Source organism: Bos indicus x Bos taurus, chromosome 12 (genome assembly GCF_003369695.1).
Source record: "Bos indicus x Bos taurus breed Angus x Brahman F1 hybrid chromosome 12, Bos_hybrid_MaternalHap_v2.0, whole genome shotgun sequence".
Classification (NCBI taxonomy): domain Eukaryota; kingdom Metazoa; phylum Chordata; class Mammalia; order Artiodactyla; family Bovidae; genus Bos; species Bos indicus x Bos taurus.
The window spans coordinates 29,733,183-29,754,183 of NC_040087.1; the positions used below are offsets into that span (position 1 = coordinate 29,733,183).

The 21,001-nt window shown below is 47.1% G+C and overlaps 1 protein-coding gene across 1 annotated transcript; it reads right to left on the minus strand.

Annotated features, from left to right (window-relative positions):
• Positions 1 to 1,548: 1,548 nt before the first annotated feature.
• Positions 1,549 to 19,637, minus strand: MEDAG (mesenteric estrogen dependent adipogenesis). The gene is made up of 5 exons (XM_027557481.1): positions 19,248 to 19,637; positions 8,614 to 8,723; positions 6,578 to 6,690; positions 5,849 to 6,134; positions 1,549 to 3,374 (listed from the first exon to the last, which is right to left on the minus strand). Exons 1-5 carry the CDS (start codon positions 19,523 to 19,525, stop codon positions 3,250 to 3,252), a joined length of 912 nt encoding a protein of 303 aa, XP_027413282.1. The 5' UTR covers positions 19,526 to 19,637; the 3' UTR covers positions 1,549 to 3,249.
• Between the last annotated feature and the right edge of the window lie 1,364 nt (positions 19,638 to 21,001).

The following is a 21,001-nucleotide window of genomic DNA, read 5'->3' on the forward strand; positions in this document are numbered from 1 at the left end:
AATACTGCCATTTCTCTTTTAGCTGATTGATTGCCTTGTAAAACATTTCCTCAGTTTCTGTGATGGACTCTGTGTTATTAAGGGTTCTCTAGAGAAACAGAACCAATAGTGTGTGTGTGTACAGAGAGAGAGACTTAGTTTAAGGAATTGGCTCCCACACTTGTGGGGCCTGGCAATTCCTAAATCTGCAAAGTAGGCCAGCAAGCCAGAGGCCCAGGATGGCCTGGGGCAGAATGAGGTCCAGGTCTTCCTGAGGTCACCTGGTTCCTATCTGCCACCAACAGGGGTTGTGGTTAAGCAATCCAAGAATGACTGCTATCCTTCCATTGAAAAATCCAGAAAAGAAAATCCCGTACTAGTCTCTATTAGGACAGTCCAGTTTAACAGGGTAAATTCTAAGCTCTGCTTCTAACTTGCCACTCACCAAACTCACATTTTATTCAAATAAAGCCGTAACAGCAAGTTCAGACCTTTGATTCTATCAAAACCTTGTCAATAGTACATACATGTCACCTCCCTCCTGGGCCATCTCTCTTGTCTTCTGATTCTTGAGTTTTTGTCTTCTCTGAACTCTTAAGAGTAATTATTCATGCCTTACACTGTTGGTTCTCTCAAGTTTATTCAAGCCATGAGTATCAAGTGTGAACATTCATTTAAAATCTGTTGGACCAGCATTTATCCTTCCAAATGAATGTTCTCTTCTTCAAAGTAATCATTTATTATAATGACACTGCTATTGCTTAAAGCATCTTTGAAATGCATTAGAAACTCTGTTCAGAAATTGATGCACATTCTTTTGAATTTCTTAAATATGGGTATAACTTTGCTCTTTGAAGATAAGAGTACTTGAAACAGAAGACGTTTGAGCTGATAATTAAGGTAAGCAATCGAGTTAGGCAGTGTTATCCTTTGGCCAAAATTCAAACTCTAACCATGAGGTAATAAGATAAAAATTCCCTCCTGTAGATAATGTCCGGATTTGCATTCTTTTGGAACAAAATAGCTTAAAGTGACTCTTTCACTGAGAGCTTCTGTAATCTGTCACTTGGATAAATCAATCATTACATGTTTATTTTAAAACTAAATTTTACACTTACCGTCATTAATTTTATCACCAAAACTGGATCATAAGCATTTTAGATGCTTTCAATTTTGAATGTGTCCCTGAGCACTGATACTATTGTTCTTACTAGCTGAGCACCTGTCTGTTACAAGACTGGACACTCCTTGAAAGCAAGGGCTATGTTTTAGGCACCATTACTCACCAGCCCTCGGCTTCCCTGGTGGCTCAGATGGTAAAGAATCCACCTATAATGTGGGAGACCTGGGTTCAATTCCTAGGATGGGAAGATCCCCTCGAGGAGGGCATGGCAACCCCCTCCAGTATTCTTGCCCAGAGAATTCCATGGACAGAGGAGCCTGGCAGGCTAAGTCCATGGGGTTTCAAAGAGTCAGACACAACTGACCAGCTAAGCACACATACGTATTTCCTTAAAGGCCGTGGATAGAACTTTGCTAAGTGAATATCGAATGAGTGAATGCACTTGGTTCCGAGTCAAATGATAACAAATTTTAATGATAAAAGAAAACTTTTAGATCTTTAGTCCATTCCTGGAGTGATGACTGATGGCTTTTCAAAAAATGGACTTTGTCAATTTTTGTGAATAGAGTTTCTATTCCCTTTGGGAAGTATATACTATTGGATATCCACCTAAGGTTTATTTGCTCTGGTATAAAACTTATTTGATTGTTAATATTCTTCATTTTGCACTGAATTTGAATAATAAACATTTATCATTTTCTGTTATTAAGGAAGATTCCCATTTTCTGAAACATCAGTATCACTTTTTTTCCTCCAAATACTTCATAGACTTGTTATTCAAAAAAGGCTCTTCTTTTTAAAAATTTTTGTTTATTTTTGGGTGTGCCCTGCAGCATGCGTGATCCTTGTTACCTGACCAGAGATCAAACCTGCGCCCCCTGCATTGGAAGCACAGAGTCTTAACCACTGGACCACTGGGGAAGTCCCCCAAAAGGCTCTTCCTGAGAAAGTAGCTATAAAACCACAATTCTTACTGTAAGTTAGTAAGTTACAAGGCCAACATACCACCTGCATAGCATGATGGAATGGTCACACACCTTGGTCACAAATTTAATCAATTCTATGTTGAATGCTAAGGAAACATTTAATTTCACGAATATGGCACATACCATTTCAAATACAAACGAAAGGACAATTGGTGGTGCTATCAAAATGCATCATACAGGAACATTCTTTAAAAGGATAAGAAAATTATACTTGGGACCCACAAATCTTTCTCATTAGAAGCCTATGTAGCAATTCATTCATGAAGGTTTTTATATGTAGATAGGATGATTTTTTTTTCTTTTTGAAGAACTCCACTGTAGCTATGAGATGAAAAATGTTATTGATGTGACTACAATGTATTATGATAATATATAGCTTTCTTCTATTTTGCTTTTAGTGTTAGGATTGCTAAAAGCTTATAAAATACCCAGCTGACATTATGTGCTTTTATTAGAGAGGACACGGCCACATACATTATCCTTCTCCCGTCATGTGTGGTATCGCATCACCTGGCCTCTCTCTGCACAGGCCACTCTGTTAAGAGGGAGGCCACAGGAGTTCAGATTTCAGGCAGCGGGGGCAGGCTTGCAATCCTACCAGCCTGGCCAGCCCTCCGTCAAGCCTCACCTCCGCTGTTTGTCCTAAGGTTTCATCCCACCAGCAGGATGAAAGACAGACTTGACTTCTGGAGAAAGATGTCCTGGACTTTTTGCTGAGCCAGGTTTGCAAGACAGTGGCACTGCTAACCTCACACTTGCTGGGTTTAGGTTCAGACAGGGATGTCCCCAAGCAGAGGGCCAAACCTGGAAATAGGAAGCATCTTGGGGCAAAACCTGGGTAAGATGGCTCCGCCTGGGAAGCCCCCAGGATGCCAGGGTATGTGGTGCCAGGGTATGCCAGGGTATGATGCCTGCTGCTTCCCTCTGGCTCTTTGCAGAAGCGTTCGAAGAAGAGAAACCTTCCAGCCGTGGGGCCAAAGCCTCCCATCCTGAAGTCAGCTGCATCAGACTGCCAAGGCATCACCCTTGGAAATGCAAGGAAGGGGCCTGTCAGAGGAGAGGATATGGAGGTACCCGCCTCCCTACTCTCTCACGTCCCCTTAGCCCTCGATGCTGGCACAGGCCTGGGGTGTAGGAGGAACTGCGGAACATCCAGCCCAATCAGATAAATGGGTTTGGTGTCTCCTCAGATTCCAGAACGCATGGAAATGGCAATTCTGCCACAAGAGGCTCCATCAGAGATGATCTGGGTGACAGATTGCAATTAAAAACTTCATCTATTGAACCTGAAAAAAAAGTAAAAAGGGCCTGCATTATTACCATCTCTGGTAAACCAAAACCCAACAGTACTTAAAACCCACACAACATCCAATGTAAACATTTCAATGTGAACAGAGAATCCTGGCTTCCCCAGAAAAACTCAAAAGACAGAAACATGCTACTTGCTGTTCACCAAGAGGACGCGGATGGTCACCTGCCTCTCCATAAACTGGGCATGCAGGTACTGTTTCTCACTTGATGACAGAAGGCCCACAGGTGGGGACCAGATGCCAAGGACAAAGGTCAGTTTCTGAGAAGGAGACTAACTGATCACCAGGGCAGAGCCAGTGGAGATGCCTGCCTGGCCACTGATGTGTTGTGGCTAGACCACCTAAGGTGCATAATTATGGCTCAAATGAGCCTTGAGGAATCCTCCCTCCCCCGCTCTGGAGTGGAAGGGGGCCTCAGGGCTGGGTCAGAGTAAACTTGCAAGGAAGCACTATCCAACTTCACATGCCCCTCGGTGTCCCTGGGATAACCAGTGGATGCAGCCTGCAGGACAGAGAGTGATGGTGAAACAGAGAAAGCCTGCCCAGGCTGCCCTGGCCAGGGGGTGAGGCTGGAGGGCGTCCAAGGGAGGACCGGGCATCTGGTGTGGGCACAACCAGGCAAGGTAACCTTCCCCAAAAGGATGAGCATATAAACCCTGCTCCCCACCACCACACATGGCTGCGATGGGACAGAACATAAAGGCATCTTTGTAAGGAACACCCAGACAGAGAACATAAAGCAACACGGGGAAGGGAGAAGGGGAGGAGCGGGGAAGGCAGGAGGGAGAGGGACACAGAGACAGAGGGAAGCTGCTTCCAGGATAAGAAATAACCAGGAGTAAGCGACTGATCTGATCTGATCTGATCTGAAGCTTCCCTGGTGGCTCAAACGGTAAACAATCCGCCTGCAATGCAGGAGACCTGGGTTCGATCCCTACGTCAGGAAGATCCTAGAGAAGGCAATGGCAGCCCACTCCAGTGTTCTTGCCTGGAGAATTCCACAGACAGAGGAGCCTGGCAGGCTACAGTCTTCAGGGTTGCAAAGAGTTAGACGTGACTAAACAATTAATACACACTTCAAGCATTTTTTCGAGAAACACAGGAAGAAAGCAACTGTCATGGAAAACAATTAGTGAAGCATCTGTATTCTTTAAAAAAATTTTTAACTGCAGTTCATAGAGACTGGTGGATTTTTTGGCTTGTTGGAGTGTTTTTCTTTGTTGGCAATTAGCTGCAAGAGTACTGGTTCAAGGAAGTTGCCTTTCAGCACAGACTAGCCTGGGACAGAGGGCAGGCTCAGCAGAAGACAAATCCAGACAAGACTTGACTGGTGTCACTGCCTTAGCCACACTACCTGAAAAGTCTTGCCAAATCCTGGGGAGGAGCTACTGGATAGAAAATCCAGAACGCACCAGATATGACCTGCAGTTTGTTAAGAGAAGAAGTCTCAAGGGTTATTCTTTAGTAGTCTTAGAAGCCCTGGAGAACCTTCCAAATATATTTTTTATAATTTTATTGATTTTATTTATTTTCTGGCTGTGCTAAGTCTTTGTTGCTGCATGGGCTTTTCTCTAGTGGTGAGTGCGGGCTACTCTCTAGTTATGACGGGAGGGCTTCTCATTGTAGTGGTTTTTCTTGTTGCCGAGCACAGGCTCAATATTGTGGCGCAAGGGCTTACTCTGAGGTATGTGGGATCTTCCCAGACCAGGAGTGGAGTCCGTGCCTCCTGCATTGGCAGGCAGATTCTTTACCACTGAGCCACCAGGGAAGCCCTCAAACATTTTTTTTTTTTTTTTGCCCTCAAACATTTTTAAAGATGGATGTCTCGACCAAGTGTCTTCCTCCCTTAACCAACACGTTTCCCTAACATTCTGTTGCCCTGAATATGCACATCAGGAAAACATCATTCTTCTTTAGTTAAATTATTGTTAAAAATACTTCAATGAGCATTAACATGTATTTATGTTAACAATATATTTTAAAATTATTTTCTGAGTATGCTGCACAGTGAAACCACTGAGAGAAAACCTTAAGGAGCCTAAAAGGAAAAGTCATTATATTCTTTTTTAAAAAATTTATTGGAGTGCAGTTGATTTACAGTGTTGTGTTAGTTTACTATATTTCCTTTTGGTAGTAAATGTTTCTCACTTCTTTCTGAAAAATGTGATATTATATTTCCCCTTTATCAAGAGGCCTTTCCTTTTCCATTAATTGATTCTTTTCTCCCATGATATTATTCTACCCTTCAACTATCATTCTGGGGGTACTTGAAAACTTTTTTTAAAGGTCAGATTTATTTTTTCCTTTAAAAAAATTTTCTGGCCCCTCCACATGGCATGGGGGATCTTAGTCCCCTGATCAGGGACTGAACCTCTCTCCCTGCAGTGGAAGTGCAGAATCTTAACCACTGGACCACCAGAGAAGCCCCAACTTGAGAATTTTTAACATACCTCTAGAAGTTACGCTGAATTTTCGATCAGAAAAACTGCTCCTTCGGATTAAAGGTTCACTCATTTTTTCCAGGAATAATTTAATGGTCTCCTTCTTTTCTGGACTTGTACTTGACAAATTTAGAACTTTTCCATTCACTTTTACAGTGGAATTGCTGAGCCCAAACCAATAGAAGAAATCAAACAATGCATCGGCTTTGAATTCATACGCAAAGCTCAAATCTTCTCCGTTAACAACCTTGTTTCCTGGAGGGAAAAAATTCTTTACTACTTCTTGAAAATCAAACTGAAAGAGAAAGAAGCATTTAATTAATTACATGGATATAACTATAACATTATATTATAGACATACATTACCATAGTTATATTATAGAATTAACAGCTGTCCAAATGTCCAAAATATCACACCCTTTATTTCTCTTTCTGACATAATTTTAAATAGGTGTCTTTATTTAAAAACAAACAAACAAATCTTTACCTTTGCATAAGTTCCATCAAGTTCAAGGTAAAAACCTTGAACTGCTTGGTCAAACTGATATTTATTCTTACCCCATTTCTCAGAAGTTGCTAGAAACTAAGTTCACCTTATTGGTAGTGATAATGCAGCAATAGAAAATGTCAGTCTGGATTCAGTTAAGTGAGAGTTAAGCTTTAGGGACTCCATCCTGGCTTGCAATGTCCAGACCCCCTTCTGTGTTGGCAGCCGTGGATTAACACAGGCCAACTCACCTGGAGCCGGTAGCTTTCTCCAATCACTGAGGAAATGACCATGTCCATCCCCTGCTCTATCTGTCTTCTTATCTTGGGGTGCCTTGTGTTCACAAGAAACGCGTATGTCCTTTCTAGAAATGAGGAAGCACAAGTCAAAAACAAGGGCGCACTTGTGACCTAGACCTACTTCTTAGAGAATTGTTGGCTTTCCGGTCACCAGCAAGCCAAATGACATCAAGGGCTCAGATGCGCTAACAAGCATTCCTTGTTACACTGTGATCTGTTCCTGGCCTCTCCTGCAGAGAAGGGCATCTTGACTTTGAATTATGAAGTGAGCAGGGGATCTGAATGACTCCGAACAAGATGAGCAGAGAATCAGCTCTAAGAATCTGAATGAGGAAGGGCGTGTTTGAGGAAGTCTCTTTGGAATTTGTAGGCCCATTCTTACTCTCTTGGACTCATTTTTAAATAAGAACATTTTAGAAGTAAGTTTAAGAAATTCTAACGCTTTCACAGAACTTATGCTCGTGACTCTCCACATACTACTTTGAGCAGGAGGAAGACGGGCAAATGGAGATATTTTTATATAGGAATTTGAGTTAATTTAGTCGCTATCAGTTTGATTTCCTGGAAGAAACAATAAAGGGATATCTTTGAAATTTGAAGGCCACAGCATGAAACATGAAAGCATCTACAAGCATTTTTATTTTCTTTAAAATTAAGTTTATTTTAGAATAATTGCTTAATAGTGTTATGTTAGTTTCTATTGTACAGCAGAGTCAGTCAACTACACGTATATATATCTCCCCTCTTTTTTGGATTTCCTTCCCATTTAGGCCACCACAGAGCACTGAGTAGAATTCCCTGAGCTATACAGTAGGTTCTCATTAGTTATCTATTTTATATATAATATCAATAGTATATATACATCCATCCCAATCTCCCAATTCATGCCACCCCCCCTTTCCCCCCTTGGTGTCCAGACCAAGCTTTGCAAATAACATTTATTTCCTTTATCCCAGTTTTCTCATCTGTGAGAGACAGAGAGAGAAAACTAGGATTCTCATCTGTAAGAACCCACCTGCAATGCGGAAGACCTGGCTTCAATCCCTGGGTTGGGAAGATCCCCTGGAGAAGGGAAAGGCTACCCACTCCAGCATCCTGTCCTGGAGAATTCCATGGACTGTATAGTCCATGGAGTCGCAAAGAGTCGGACATGACTGAAGTGACTTAGCGGCAGCAGCAGCAGAGTGACTTTCACTATCACTATCTCATCTATAAAATGGGGGTGGTATAAGTACCACATAGGCAGGATGACCAGGCATCCTAGTTATGCCTGAGTCAGTTCTAGTTTATACCTTTGTCCCAGCATAATTATTACAATTCCTGTTTTCAGGTTCAAAAATGTTCTCCTTTGGATGACATGCCCCACAGGGTTTTTGCCCAATTATTGACATTAGCTCATTCCTCACAGGAGTATTTGATACGGGGTGGGCATCCCACTCCAGTACTTTTGCCTGGAAAATCCCATGGATGGAGAAGCCTGGTAGGCTGCAGTCCATGGGGTTGCTAGAGTTGGACACCACTGAGCGACTTCACTTTCACTTTTCACTTTCATGCACTGGAGAAGGAAATGGCAACCCACTCCAGTGTTCTTGCCGGGAGAATCCCAGGGACGGGGGAGCCTAGTGGGCTGCCGTCCATGGGGTCGCACAGAGTCGGACACGACTGAAGTGACTTAGCAGCAGCAGCAGACAGTATGATACATCATCATCATCATCACTCCAGTCATTTTTGCAACCCCTTCAGGCTCAGAGATCACTTCCTGCCAAGACAGGAAGTACAAAAGAAAACTCAGAGACAGATGGCTTCTGCCGCAGGGTCATTTAGAGGTATGCTCTGCAGGCCTCCGCTGATGGCCTAACCCATCTAGCTTCCAGCCTTGCACAAGCTGACACCCTCTCTGCTTTCTCCACGTCCAACTTCTGCCTCATCAACAGGCCACAGTCCACAGCCCAGAAAGGCAGAACCAAACCCAAACTTTATACACCTACCTTTCAAGGAGTCTTTTTTGGTCTGTACATGAACAAAGAAGAGCATTGGTTTGCTCAATATAGTTTCCCTGTAGTCTTTATAATCGCAGTAGTTGGTCAGTTCCACATATCTGTGAAAAAAGCAGAGATGATTACAAATGCTATGTAGCCTTCCACTGAAGTCAGGACAGGCATGTACTGGACACGCGTCTGCTATATCCACAGACCCTCCAAGGGAAGTCCTCTAAAATGTATTCTTGGGGAGGCAGTCATATCTTATATCAAATAAGTAATTCCCCCTCCCCTGGTTGACAGACAGATCAACATGCCACCCAAAGGTGGCCTGGGGCTGGGGGAGCCTGGCACCAGCATTCAGCTCTCAGGGGCAGCCTTTACCAAATGATGACCACTACCATCTTTTTGGGCTGTAAGACAGCAGTGTGTGTGTGTGTGTGTGTGTGTGTGTGTGTGTGCACGCGTGCCCACTCAGTCGTGTCTGAATCTCTGTGACCCCATGGATTGTAGCCCACTAGGCTCCTCTACCTGTGGGATTTTTCTAGGCAAAAATACCAGAGTGGGTTGCCATGCCCTTCTCCAGTGTATCTTCCCGATCCAAGGATCAAACCCTCATCTCTTGTGTTGGCAACTGGATTCTTTACCACTAGCCACCTGGGAAGCCCCTAAGATAGTGCTACCAGAGCACTATGTATCCCTGAATTGAGAATGAATTATCCTTCATAAGTGGACTTCTCAAGGTCTTCTCCAGTGCAGTCATCCTAACTGATGGATCTGAAATTTTCCTTTCCTTCTCTTTTTCTCTTCCTTTTTCTAATCCTGAGATAAACCCAGCCCCCTCCAGAGATGCAATATTCACATGAACTACTTCACGTCTCCCCCGATTGTGAGCTTGTACAGTTTTAAAAAACTAATGTAGGATTTCTGCCCAGGGCCCTATTCAATTTAGCCTCCTTGGTCTTAGTTCATTATTTCAACCCAGGAAGATCTTTTTGCTTTTTGACTGTGTCTTCCAGCATGTCAGTTTCCTCTCCCTACTCTACACATTTTCCAAGCCGCCTTTCTGTGTCTCTACCTGCATTGTTGATTTAAAAGAAGACAGATGTAAATTGGCTTCTTTCAAGAAGATGGCTAATTTTCTAGCCAAACCCAAGTTCAGAAGCGGCGTGGACACGGGTGGGCTGAGAGGTACCCAGCGGGCTGGGGGATGCATCTGCCCTGAGCCCTCTTCAAGACAGGGTGGCCTCCCCACTGATGGGCATCGCTATGAGGTCTGCGTGGGGTGAATGGGGGGCTTTTGCTATAGGGCTGTGTGTTGGCTTCTAGTCCCAGGCAGAGACCGCTCCTGCATTTCTGGTTTGTGGTCCTTCCAGAACCTGACCTGAAAAATCACCGCCTTGGGACCACCTGCAGCTGGGGGGCTCTGGCCACACAGTCCGAAGCCTCCTTCCCCATCAACCTGCTTAGAGGGGCTGGAGCTGGAGACCCAGACCAAAGCCTGGGTCAAGAGCAGTGGGAGAATTTATCTACCCCCGAGTCAGGAAAACACAGCTTCCGCTCGTCTGCCTCCAGCTCTGTCTCTTAGAAATCTGTGTCATCATCTTTTTTTCTGGGATTGTCAGATCTGATATTGAGAGCTTTTAAAACCTGACCCCCGATGGAGCACCTGGAATGCTTCCTGCCTTCTATTTCACCAGGCTTTTAATGAAGCCTCCACCTCCCAACCCTGGGCATGGAGGTGGGGATGGTGTTTAGGGGGGTGCTCCCGTGATGGGTGAGGGGGACACAGGCTGGTGCATCCAGGCAACGAGAGGGGGGGGCTGGTGTCCCTGTTCAGGGGTATGGATGCGAGGGGACAGGAGTTGGGGAGAGGAGGGTTGGGGTGGAGAAGGAGGGAGCCATGGAATGGACTGGGTGAGAGAACACAGATGCAGACTGGGATCTGCATGGCTTTTCCTCCATGCCTCCCCGCCCGCCCCCCACCCCACTCCCCACCCCCTGCCCCCACCGCCACCCTTCCTGGGCAGAACAGGGTGGAGAGAGCATGGGGTAAGCGGGCCCCTGAAGGGCAATGTCACCGTTCTTCTTTGTCCCAGCTGACCAACTGCCAAAAGGTCCTGGAGAAAGGAAGCAAAGGAGAAGGAAGGAAGAAGGGAATGCCCCTTGCTGGGTTCCTTCTCTCTCATTCATTCATTCACTAAGCCTGGGTGCTGACCTGTGCCTTACGCAGCTGAGGTGCTCAGGGCCCAGGAAGTGGGGGTGGGGTCGCAGGGCAGCAGTACAGGGGTCCCCCTGTGCTCCCCACCCCCTCTGCCATCCATCTATTTGGCTGTCAAGGACCTAACACAGGCAGGTGAGAGTGACCAGGGAAGCAGGTGAGGAGAGGCCAGCCAGTGAGGTCTGTGATTTCAGAGGGTGTGAGACAGGGTAGAGGGAGAAAGAAGAGGAAAAGCTTATAGCAAAAGAAGCAAAGACCAAGTCTGACTGGAGTAAACATCAGAGAGACAGATGCACGATGCTGGGCTGGGAGTACCACCTGTGATCCATCCAAAGCAATTTTCACACTCTCCCCACCTTGATTATCATGAAGTGAATTCATAGTCAGTTACTGCTACTGCTGCTAAGTCGCTTCAGTCGTCTCCGACTCTGTGCGACCCCATAGACGGCAGCCCACCAGGCTCCCCCGTCCCTGGGATTCTCCAGGCAAGAACACTGGAGTGGGTTGCCATTTCCTTCTCCAATGCATGAAAGTGAAAAGTGAAAGTGAAGTCACTCAGTCGTGTCCGACTCTTCACGACCCCATGGACTGCAGCCTACCAGGCTCCTCTGTCCATGGGATTTTCCAGGCAAGAGTACTGGAGTGGGGTGCCATCGCCTTCTCCGATAGTCAGTTAAGCACTTAATGTTTCCCTCAAGGTGATTCCTCTGCGCTCAGTAGCCAGTCTTACGGTCACTCTCTAGGGCGTGCGTGCATGTGCGTGCGTGCGTGCATGCGTGTGTAATACACTGAGAAAGCCTGCAGCCTGGACTTACCCAAATGACAGTGCTCCACTTGCCTCTGCCTAAAATCGATTGTCTCATTGGAGGTATCGTTGGCAGGGAAAAGATAAAAATCTCAACTTGGAAACAATCACCGGTTGGGAAAATAATTGGTTTCCTCCAGAATTCCGCGGAAGAGGCTTTTTCTGAATGCTACTAACCCTGATCAAAGTCGAGGGACTGGGAGGAGGGAGGGGAAGGGGGGTCTTCTGGAGAGTCACATGTTGAGTTAAATGCATAACTTAAACATGAGTCACTTCTTCTGGAGCCTGAATTTAATAAGATATCCTGAATAATAAGATGACTCTCAACATCATTTAATCTTCCTTTGATGATATAGAGACACTTTTAGGATCTTACCCGGGCTGTCAACACATCACAGAGCAGTGCCAGTTATCGCTGTACCACAGATGTGAGAAAATGCTGCTCACGCGAGAGCTCTGATAACAGAATTTACAGACGAGATTGTGGCAAGATCCCTGCTTAACGCTCTATTGAAACCAGGTTGCAAAGAAGAAATATCCCCTTACGTTAATCCATTCCCAGCCTCCCAGATATGGTCCAATTGTTAAACACCTCAGAATCACAGTGGAATAAATAAATGGGAACATCCCTTTTGAATTCAGACATATGCACAGACACTGCCCTTCAGAGGCCTGCTGGTATGAAATTTGGATATGCAAGTCACTAAGATACAAAACAGACTGAGGACCTCATTGTTAAATCTCACAGGTCTTCAAGTACCCGACATTCAGCTAACAGTTTTAAGATGAGCCTGACTAGACTACCTTAGTCTGATGAGACTAGCTATCTCATCTTTCATTATGCATATTTCTGAACTGCTAATGCAGATATTGCTCCTGTGTCCTGGATATTTATTATATTTGCTGAAGTTATCCCTAGGGAAGAGAAGCAGTTGACGAGAGCTGCTTTAAACTCTGATTTCTTCAGTGCTTTTACCCTGGCCCCAGAATGCTCCTAGGTTGGAACTTCCTACACCTGGCTTTCATCCACTGTGATGGGAAAGCATGGTGGTGGTGGTGGTTTAGTCGCTAAGTCATGTCCCGCTCTTGCGACGCTATGGACTGTATGTAGCCCACCAGGCTCCTCTGTCCTTGGGATTCTTCAGGCAAGAATACTGGAGTGCGTTGCCATTTCCTTCTCCAGGGGATCCTCCCAACCCAGGGGTTGAACCCAAGTTTCCTGCATTGCAGGCAGATTCTTTACCACCTGAACTATGAGGGAAGCCGCAGTGGAAAGCATAGTGATTCAAAATAAGAAGATTTAATTTGTATCCTGATTAACTGGCTATGTGAACTCAGTCCCAGAGCCACAGCTCATCATGACCTTGAGTGAGTTACTTAACCCATCTGACCCGGTCCCCTCATCTACAAAAGGGATATAATAGAATCACCGTCCATTTGATGATGTAATGAAGTGCCAATAACATAGACATACAGACGTGGGCTCATAGTAGATGCTCAACAAACATTATTAGTGTCTTTAATTCTGGCCAACTCCGCTGACCCTAGGGTGAAATTCTGTAAGCTTCTGATGCACAGCCAGGGCTGTGTTCATTCAAGTTACCAGGAAAAGAAGACTATGTATAAGTTTCTGAAAAATAAATAAGTAAGAGTTTCCCCTTCCTTGATCCAATTTCTTTCCTCATCTTTTTAGTTTGGAAAGCTAAAGGGAACTGCTTAATGAAGGCAATATCTGAAAGATGGGACCAAGAAAGAACATAGAATTTTTGCTTCTAGCAAATCAGGGATAGCTAAGATCACCCACCCCAAAGATACCTATTCTTCTCCAGTTTCCTTCAGATTTTACATCATCTTGGAATGATTCAAAAGTCACTCCAAATTTTCCTGGCCCCTGAATATTTAAACTGGCTTCCCTCATGGCTCAGCAGTAAAGAATCCGCCTGCTAATGTAGAAGACTTGGGTTCAATCCCTGGGTCGGGAAGATCCCCTGGGAAAGGAAACAGCAAACCACTCCAGTGTTCTTGCCTAGTGAATCCCGTGGACAGAGGAGCCTGGTGGGCTACAGTCCATGGGATCACAAAGATTTGGACACAACTTAGCAACTAAACAACAACTGACAATTTGTTGTTAATACTCAAAGACAAATAGAAATTCAAATGCACGCTCACATCTGTGTGTGTGTGTTCATTTCTAAAATATGTAGGGAGGAATAGAGAAAAAGAGGAATATATTGGATAGTCCTTGTGTAAAAGGCCCAGAGATTGCTAATATCTTCCACAATTCTTTGCTGTGACTAAGCAAAAGCTTACAAGGACATTCTTTCCAGTGTCAACTTGTTAGTTTTATGCAAAACCTCCCCTACACACTCAAAACAGTTCCTTTGGTTCATCATCTCACCTTCTTCTTCTGCCCGACTCTTGTGAAATAAACAAAAATTTCCAATTCATCACTCTAATGTCTGTGGCTCTAATCATTGATATGCATGTTCAATCATTCATTTCTGCAATAAACAATGACTAAGCAAATGTTAGGACAAACCTAGACAGTGTGTTCAAAAGCAAAGACATCACTTTGACAACAAAGGTCCATATAGTCAAGGCTATGGTCTTTCCAGTAGTCATGTACAGATGTGAGAGCTGGACAGTAAAGAAGGCAGAGTGCTGAAGAATTGATGCTTCTGAACCGTGGTGCTGGAGAAGACTCTTGAGAGTCCCTTGGACTGCAAGCAAATTAAGCAGTCAGTCTTAAAGGAAATCAACCCTGAATACTCTTTGGAAGGACTGATCCTGAGTCTGAAGCTCTGATACTTTTGCTCCTGATGCAAAGAGCTGACTCATTGGAAAAGATCCTGATGCTGGGAAAGATTGACAGCAGAAGAAGAGGGCAATAGATGAGATTGTTGGATGGCATCACCAATTCAATGGACATGAGTTTGAGCAAACTCCAGGAGATGGTGAGGGACAATGAAGCCTGGCATACCGCAGTCCACAGGGTTGAGAAGAGTTGGACACAACTTGGTGACTGAACAACAAAGCACCTACTATGTGCTTGGCACTGGGGCCCTAACAAAGAAAATAGTCTTGCTTTCTAGAAGCATACAGAAGCCCTTAGGAGAGGGCTAAAAAAAGGTACCATTTCAATATGAAAAGATTCACAACTAAGACCTCATTGCTTATAGTCTGATTATTGGACCTACAGCACTGACATCACAGGGGAGCTTGTAAAACTGCAAAATTCTGGGTCCCTCTCCAGTTGTATCTGATCTACAATCTGTTTTAACAAGCTCCTCAGGAGACTTGCAAGCTTATTAAAAGTTTGAGAAGCTTTGGCCTAGGACACAACCCCTGTTATTCAGAGGCTTACAAACTAATTAATCATTCAAACACACACAGACCAGAGGACTGCACAGTGCCCTGCTTATTGTGTCCACAGGGCTATGTCCTAGCGATGTAAATAAGAAGAAGCAAAGCCAAGAGCCTGAAGTTAGAATCATTTACTGAGCTGAGTCAGGTATAGCAGAAGGGTTGTTCTGTCAGGCCAAATAGACTGCCAATGGGTGGGCAGAAGCAGGAGATGGGAGCCCCAGTCGGGGCAGGGAGTCACGGCTTAGCTAAGCCTTGGGGACTGTGGGTAGCTGCATCCAGGCCTGCAGGTGTGTGTTTGCAAGGACTGGAGTGTGGCTGGAAGGACAAAGCTAGGCTCCCAAGGAAGAAAGCAGCAATGGCTCGTGGCTTTTTTTTTTTTAATTGCACCCGATCTTAAAAAGTATTGCAGCATGCATACCCTTAGTTGAGGCACACGGGATCTAGTTCTCTGACCAGGGATCGAACCCAGGCCCCCTGCATTGGGAGCTCAGAGTCTTAGTCACTGGACCACCAGGGAAGTTCTGTGGCTCATGGCTTTTGAATCACCCCATATGGGTTTGATTTCTGCCTCTGTGACTTCAGCAAATATTTTAACCTTGTTGAGATGCATATTCTCACCTATAAAATCTGGCAGACAAGAGGTGCCCCATGAGGAGGCTGAAAGATTAAATAGCATGTGAAGCATTTGGCGTTGGGGCTGCTTGATGAGAACATAAGCTGACATTGGTCCCGTGATGAAGATGTGCCACTGACTATCTTGAGGGCTTAACAGATTTTAATTCTGAACAACTTATAAAGTTGGTGGCATTATTATTCCCAGTTTACAGCTGAGGAGACTGAGTCACAGAGATGAAGTCACTTTCCCCAGTCACTCGGCTAGTAAGCAGCGGGACCAGGGTACAAACCAAGGCAGCCTGGCCCAGCACTCATGCTTATCCACACTTTGTTGTTGTTGTTCGGTCGCTCAGTTGTGTCTGACTCTTTGTGACACCATGGACTGCAGCACAGCAGGCTTCCCTGTCCTTCACTATCTCCTGGAGTTTGCTGAAACTCACATCCACTGAGTCAGTGATGCCATCCAACCATCTCGTCCTCTATCACCCCCTTCTCCTCCTGCCTTCAATCTTTCCCAGCATCAGGGTCTGTTCTAATGAGCGGGCTCTTTGCATCAGGTGTCCACATTTACCCTAAACTGAATTCCATAAAAACCATAGTTCAACACATGAGAGGTTATTACTTCATCAATACCACTATGCATCCTGTATAAGGGGCTGCTATCCTGGGCAGGTCATTAAATCCAAGACTCAGACCTGGGGCCAGAGCAGAGGATTGGTCGTGTCAGGAGCCCACTGAGCACAACAGTAAGGGTGGCCAGGCTCCATGCGGAGATGCTTCTGAGAAGTGGGCCTGGGCCGCAGACAGAGCCCAGGCACCTCCCACCCACCGTGGATGGAGCTGACACTCCCCGCAGTGACAATCTAAGTATGATCCAACCCTGACTTTACCCCCATGAGTCTCCTCCCTGCCTCCCCTGCACTTCCTGCCCCAGGCGGCTCACCTCAAGGGGGTTGAGACCATCACTCAGCTAAGAGATGCTCAGATCTGAGCAGAAGCAGGTCACAGCACTACTTTCAGCGGCTTCCTTCATACCGCTGGACTTACTTTCTCTTTTAGGCTGATTATATGTGTACTGGCTGATGTAATCCCAGTCATTTATTTGAGGTTCAGGAAATCTATGAGCGTGCTGCTGTGTCCCAGAGGAAGTCAGAATTATTCCAGGTTGGAAGCAGCTAGCTGACAGCCTGGGCTGTAGAGTTAGACAACTCTGCTGAGAGGCCTTGGCCCTGCAGTTCACCGGCATCTCACCCAGGGAAATTACTTAATCTGAGTCCTAATTTTCTCATCTGTAAAAATGAGAAACAAACAATGGCACCAACTTTGCCAGCTTTTGTGAGACAATAGCTGTGAAATACTTGGCACCAATGCTGAGACTCAAGTAAACATTAAAGAAAAATGTATTTGCTTTTTTCTCAAGCAGCCTCTTACATGCTAGAGGACTACTGAAAATAAGGGATTAGAGCTCCTCTTTGTCAAACATTGGCCATTACATCCCACTAACAGGCTGCATTATAGGAAAAAAAAAAAGGGAAAGCTGTGTGTATGCGTGTGTGATAGTTAATGGTAATTTACACCTGGTACCCTGAGCAAATTTCATTTGTAACATGGGTGGGAATTCTGCGCTTGATTCTGGGATCTTTAGAAGTGTGCTAGAACTTACTGGGAAAGAGTAAATCATGCAAATTCCTCTTCAGTTAAGTTGGCTAGAGATCACCGAAGGAAAGAAGAAAGGAAGAAGTGAACGATAGCTCAAGAGCAACTATTTTGAGACAGGAAGCTGCATCTATCTTCAAACCAAAGACAACTGGGTAAATCTGTGCCAGTTTGAGAAGCAGCAACTTCAGACACCTGAATTTTGACTGTGCCTCTCACGCCTGATCCATGAGGGCAAAACCTCTCACTGCCGCCCGCAACTGTCTTCCCCTTCTTTCTAGAAGGCTCCCTCTGTTCAGACCAGGTTCCCTCCCAGTCCTCTTTCAGGACTGCACATCCACCTGCCACGGTCTGTCCCCCAAGAGGAAGGCAGGTTGTTCCACCTCCCGAATTATTCTCAGATACACCTTGCCATTCCCAGGTACAAAAGCCCTTGTGCTATTGCTTAGCCCATAAGAACCTTGTATTTGCTGATTCTTCTTTGCACCCTGGTCTCTGTTACCTCGTCATTGTTTATTCTGGACTCCAAACTGCCGGGGGAATTTTAATTTTCCCTTATGGAGGAGGTGTTCAAAGCAAGAGTTTAACAACCAGATTTCAATACCAGTTCAAGTTTTGCAGCGCTGTTGGCTGAGATCAGGGGAGTAAGGACTGCCTAAGACCTAACCTGTAGCTTCAATTAACTCTGGACATTTTTATTTTTCACACTCTGTTCTCAAATACAATGCTTATCTTCTTTTTTAAAATCTCTGCAAATCTGATTTCTAGCTCAGTTCCTACCACCATCCCCTGCTTATGGCTTGGAATTTTCAATTCGCTCAGAAAGGGAGAGATTTTTGCTGGGGAATCCTGTATCAGGCGCTCAGTGAAAGCCCTCACTATCTTTTGAGTGGAAAAGCAAGGTGTTCCCCAGCAGCTTTGAAGAAGGCATTTTAAATATCTCCTTTGGTTTGCTGGCCCCTCTTGACTTTATTCCACACATAGGGTGCCCGGGGCTGCTGTCTCTCCCTGGAGCAAAGGCTTTCTAGCTTAATAGATGTCTGCTTACTCATCTCAGAATCAACCTGTCCCGCTTCCTGATACCCAGCTCCACAGCACAAAAGCAAGCTCCCCACCCCGCAGGTGAAACTGGAGCCACCGGGTAACCTCTGGAAGCAAGAGACCCCAGCAGATCCCAGGGTGAAACTCGTCCTCCTTTGCCCTCCCAAAGCCCGCCTCAGATGGGCTTCAATCCTGCTGCTTTCAAGTCCCCTAGGAAGTGCTTCAGGCACTTTGCCACCGCACTTAAACATTCTGTGACCCTCCACCAAGTTGTTTTGGCCCCAGCTCTGCTCCCGGAAGCCACACTGCACTCATCTTCCCAGAATGGAACTGCCCACTCGACAGCCAACTGCCCGCTCAACAGCCCACATGGTCCCTGGGTTGGACTTCACAGGCTTTGGTTCCTTCTCAGACACGGTTTATTAATTTCTTTTTTTGAAAAGGCAGTGAGGCTAAAGATGGGAAACTGTAAACTTCCGCTTGCTCTCACCGGGTCTCCCCTCTGGATCCAGCTGATAGCGCAGAAGAGAACAACCTCTCCCCGCCCCTCCCCCTCAGGCTAAAGCGAGGGTGTGAGTCTCTGCTTAGCAAGGGTGTGCCTCTACTTTGAGCTTATTTGACCGGGTTAAGGAGCCAGAAAGGAAGAATCATCAGCCAGTTCCGAGCTCCCCTCCCTGCCCACCCTCTACCACCCTTATGGGCGGCTTGGACAGCTGTGAAATGTCGGTGCAAAAGGCAGAAAAAGCCAGGGCAGGGGGAGCTCCGCACCTCTGGGTGATGTTAACAATGAGAAAAATCTATAAGTGTGATGGGGGGTGGGGGTCCAGGCTGGATCTCTGGAAGTGAGGCATGGGGATGGGGATGGGGATGGGGGTGGGTAGCGTGGAGGCCTCGGCGGGAACCAGGAGGCGGGCTGGGGTGCGCGGCGAGGCCACCCACCTCCTCATGTAGCTGCTCAGGCGGTAGAGCTGCCCGTCGAGGCGCACGAAACCGTCTCCGAAGACGTTGAAGCCCCCGCGCGCGGAGGCGGGCTCCGCGGGCGCGGGCACCACGAGCTGGTCGCCGCGCAGCTGGAAAGCGCCGGGCTGCAGCCGCAGCAGCTGGCCCAGGGGCAGCAGGGCCAGCTCGCAGTCGCACGTCCACAGGCTGCGCAGCTCCCCCGACGAGATGGATGTCAGGCTCGGCCTGGCCGCGGGGGCGCTCTCCAGCCCCGCCATGGCCGGGCTCGTGCTCTCGCTGTTGATGGCCCCCGGGGAGGCGCTGGTGCCCCGACTCGGTCCGCCAGGGACCCCGGGACGCCGCTCAGGTTCCCGCCGGCGAGGAGCGCAGAGCTGCGGCTACCGTGCCGAGAAAACGGCCCCGGCGCCGCGCGGCCCTTTTATCCCGCGCCGCGCCCCTCCCGGCCCTAGGGCACGACCCCAGACGCTCCGGGCGGGCGCGTCACAGCATCTCAGGACTTGGCACGCTCCCTCCCGGCCGCGCCCGCTCGCGGCCAAGGGTTTACTCATCGCCCTGGGGTCCGCCGCTCCACGCCTGGGGCTGGGCCCGCCCCTGCCTGGACACTGTCGGCGAAGGGGGTGGGGGTAGGGACACACACTGCCAGGGGACACTCCACGGGGACAGTGCCAGGAGGGAGGGAAACGTCCACCGAGGCTGCGGGGTCAGGCCCGGGGTGGGAGCCAGGGCGCGCAGCTCACCCAAGGCACCACACCTCCGCGCACGGGTTGGAGCGAGGCATGCATCCCTCTCCCGGCTCCCCACCTGGGGCCCTGGGGCCCTGGGGCCTGGGGCAGTGCCGGATCTCTGATCTCTACTCCCATGTCCCGCCCCCAAGCAGGAGTCAGATGCCAACCACCGTCTCCTATCCTTGCTGTTTTTTCCCTTCTAGATCATTCCGTGAATCTCCCCTGCTCAGCTTTTGCTTCGCCTGGATTCCCTTCTATGTGGAAATCCCACTGGTCATCGTGTCACTTTCCCACAATGGCTTCGTGAATCCCCCGTGGATTCCATCGCTTTGTTCTCCTTGCTTCTCTGGCACGGCAGACCACGGGGAGCAGTGTGTCCAGAGCGGGGGTGGAGGTGGGGAACCGAAGGGACCCAGAGGCCCTCTCCTCCCCTGCCTCCCCAGAGGCTGAGCCCCTCGAGTCCTGGAACATCTCCGGGTGTTCAATGTGGAGATATATTTGAGAGTTAGGTGTGGCTCGTTTTGTGCAAGGCATGAAAGGAGGGCTTTCCCATTCAGTTTAACTGTACAACTATTGCCAAAACATATACTAGCGGACAGGAAGAAAGCTAAATTCTGAGAAAAGTAGAATGAATAAACATAAGCCCCGCGCTTTCCTAGCGTGTGTGTGTCCTTCAGTCGAATCCGACTCTTTGGAACCCTGTGGACTGTAGCCCACCAGGCTCCTCTGTCCATGGGATTCTCCAGGGAAGAATACTGGAGTGGGTTGCCATTTCCTTCGCCAGGGGATCTTCTGGACCCAGGGATCGAACCCTCATCTCTTATGTCTCCTGCATTGGCAGGCAGGTTCTTTACCACTAGCCTCAACTTACTAATAGAGAGGTGGACAAGCAAGCATTCCAGCAATCCTAGGACACTGAATGAAAATCTCTGTTGAGGATAAGCCTGAATTTATGGGAAGAGAGTCCAGTCTAGTGCTGAGATGCTGGAAGACTTCCTAAGTACTGTA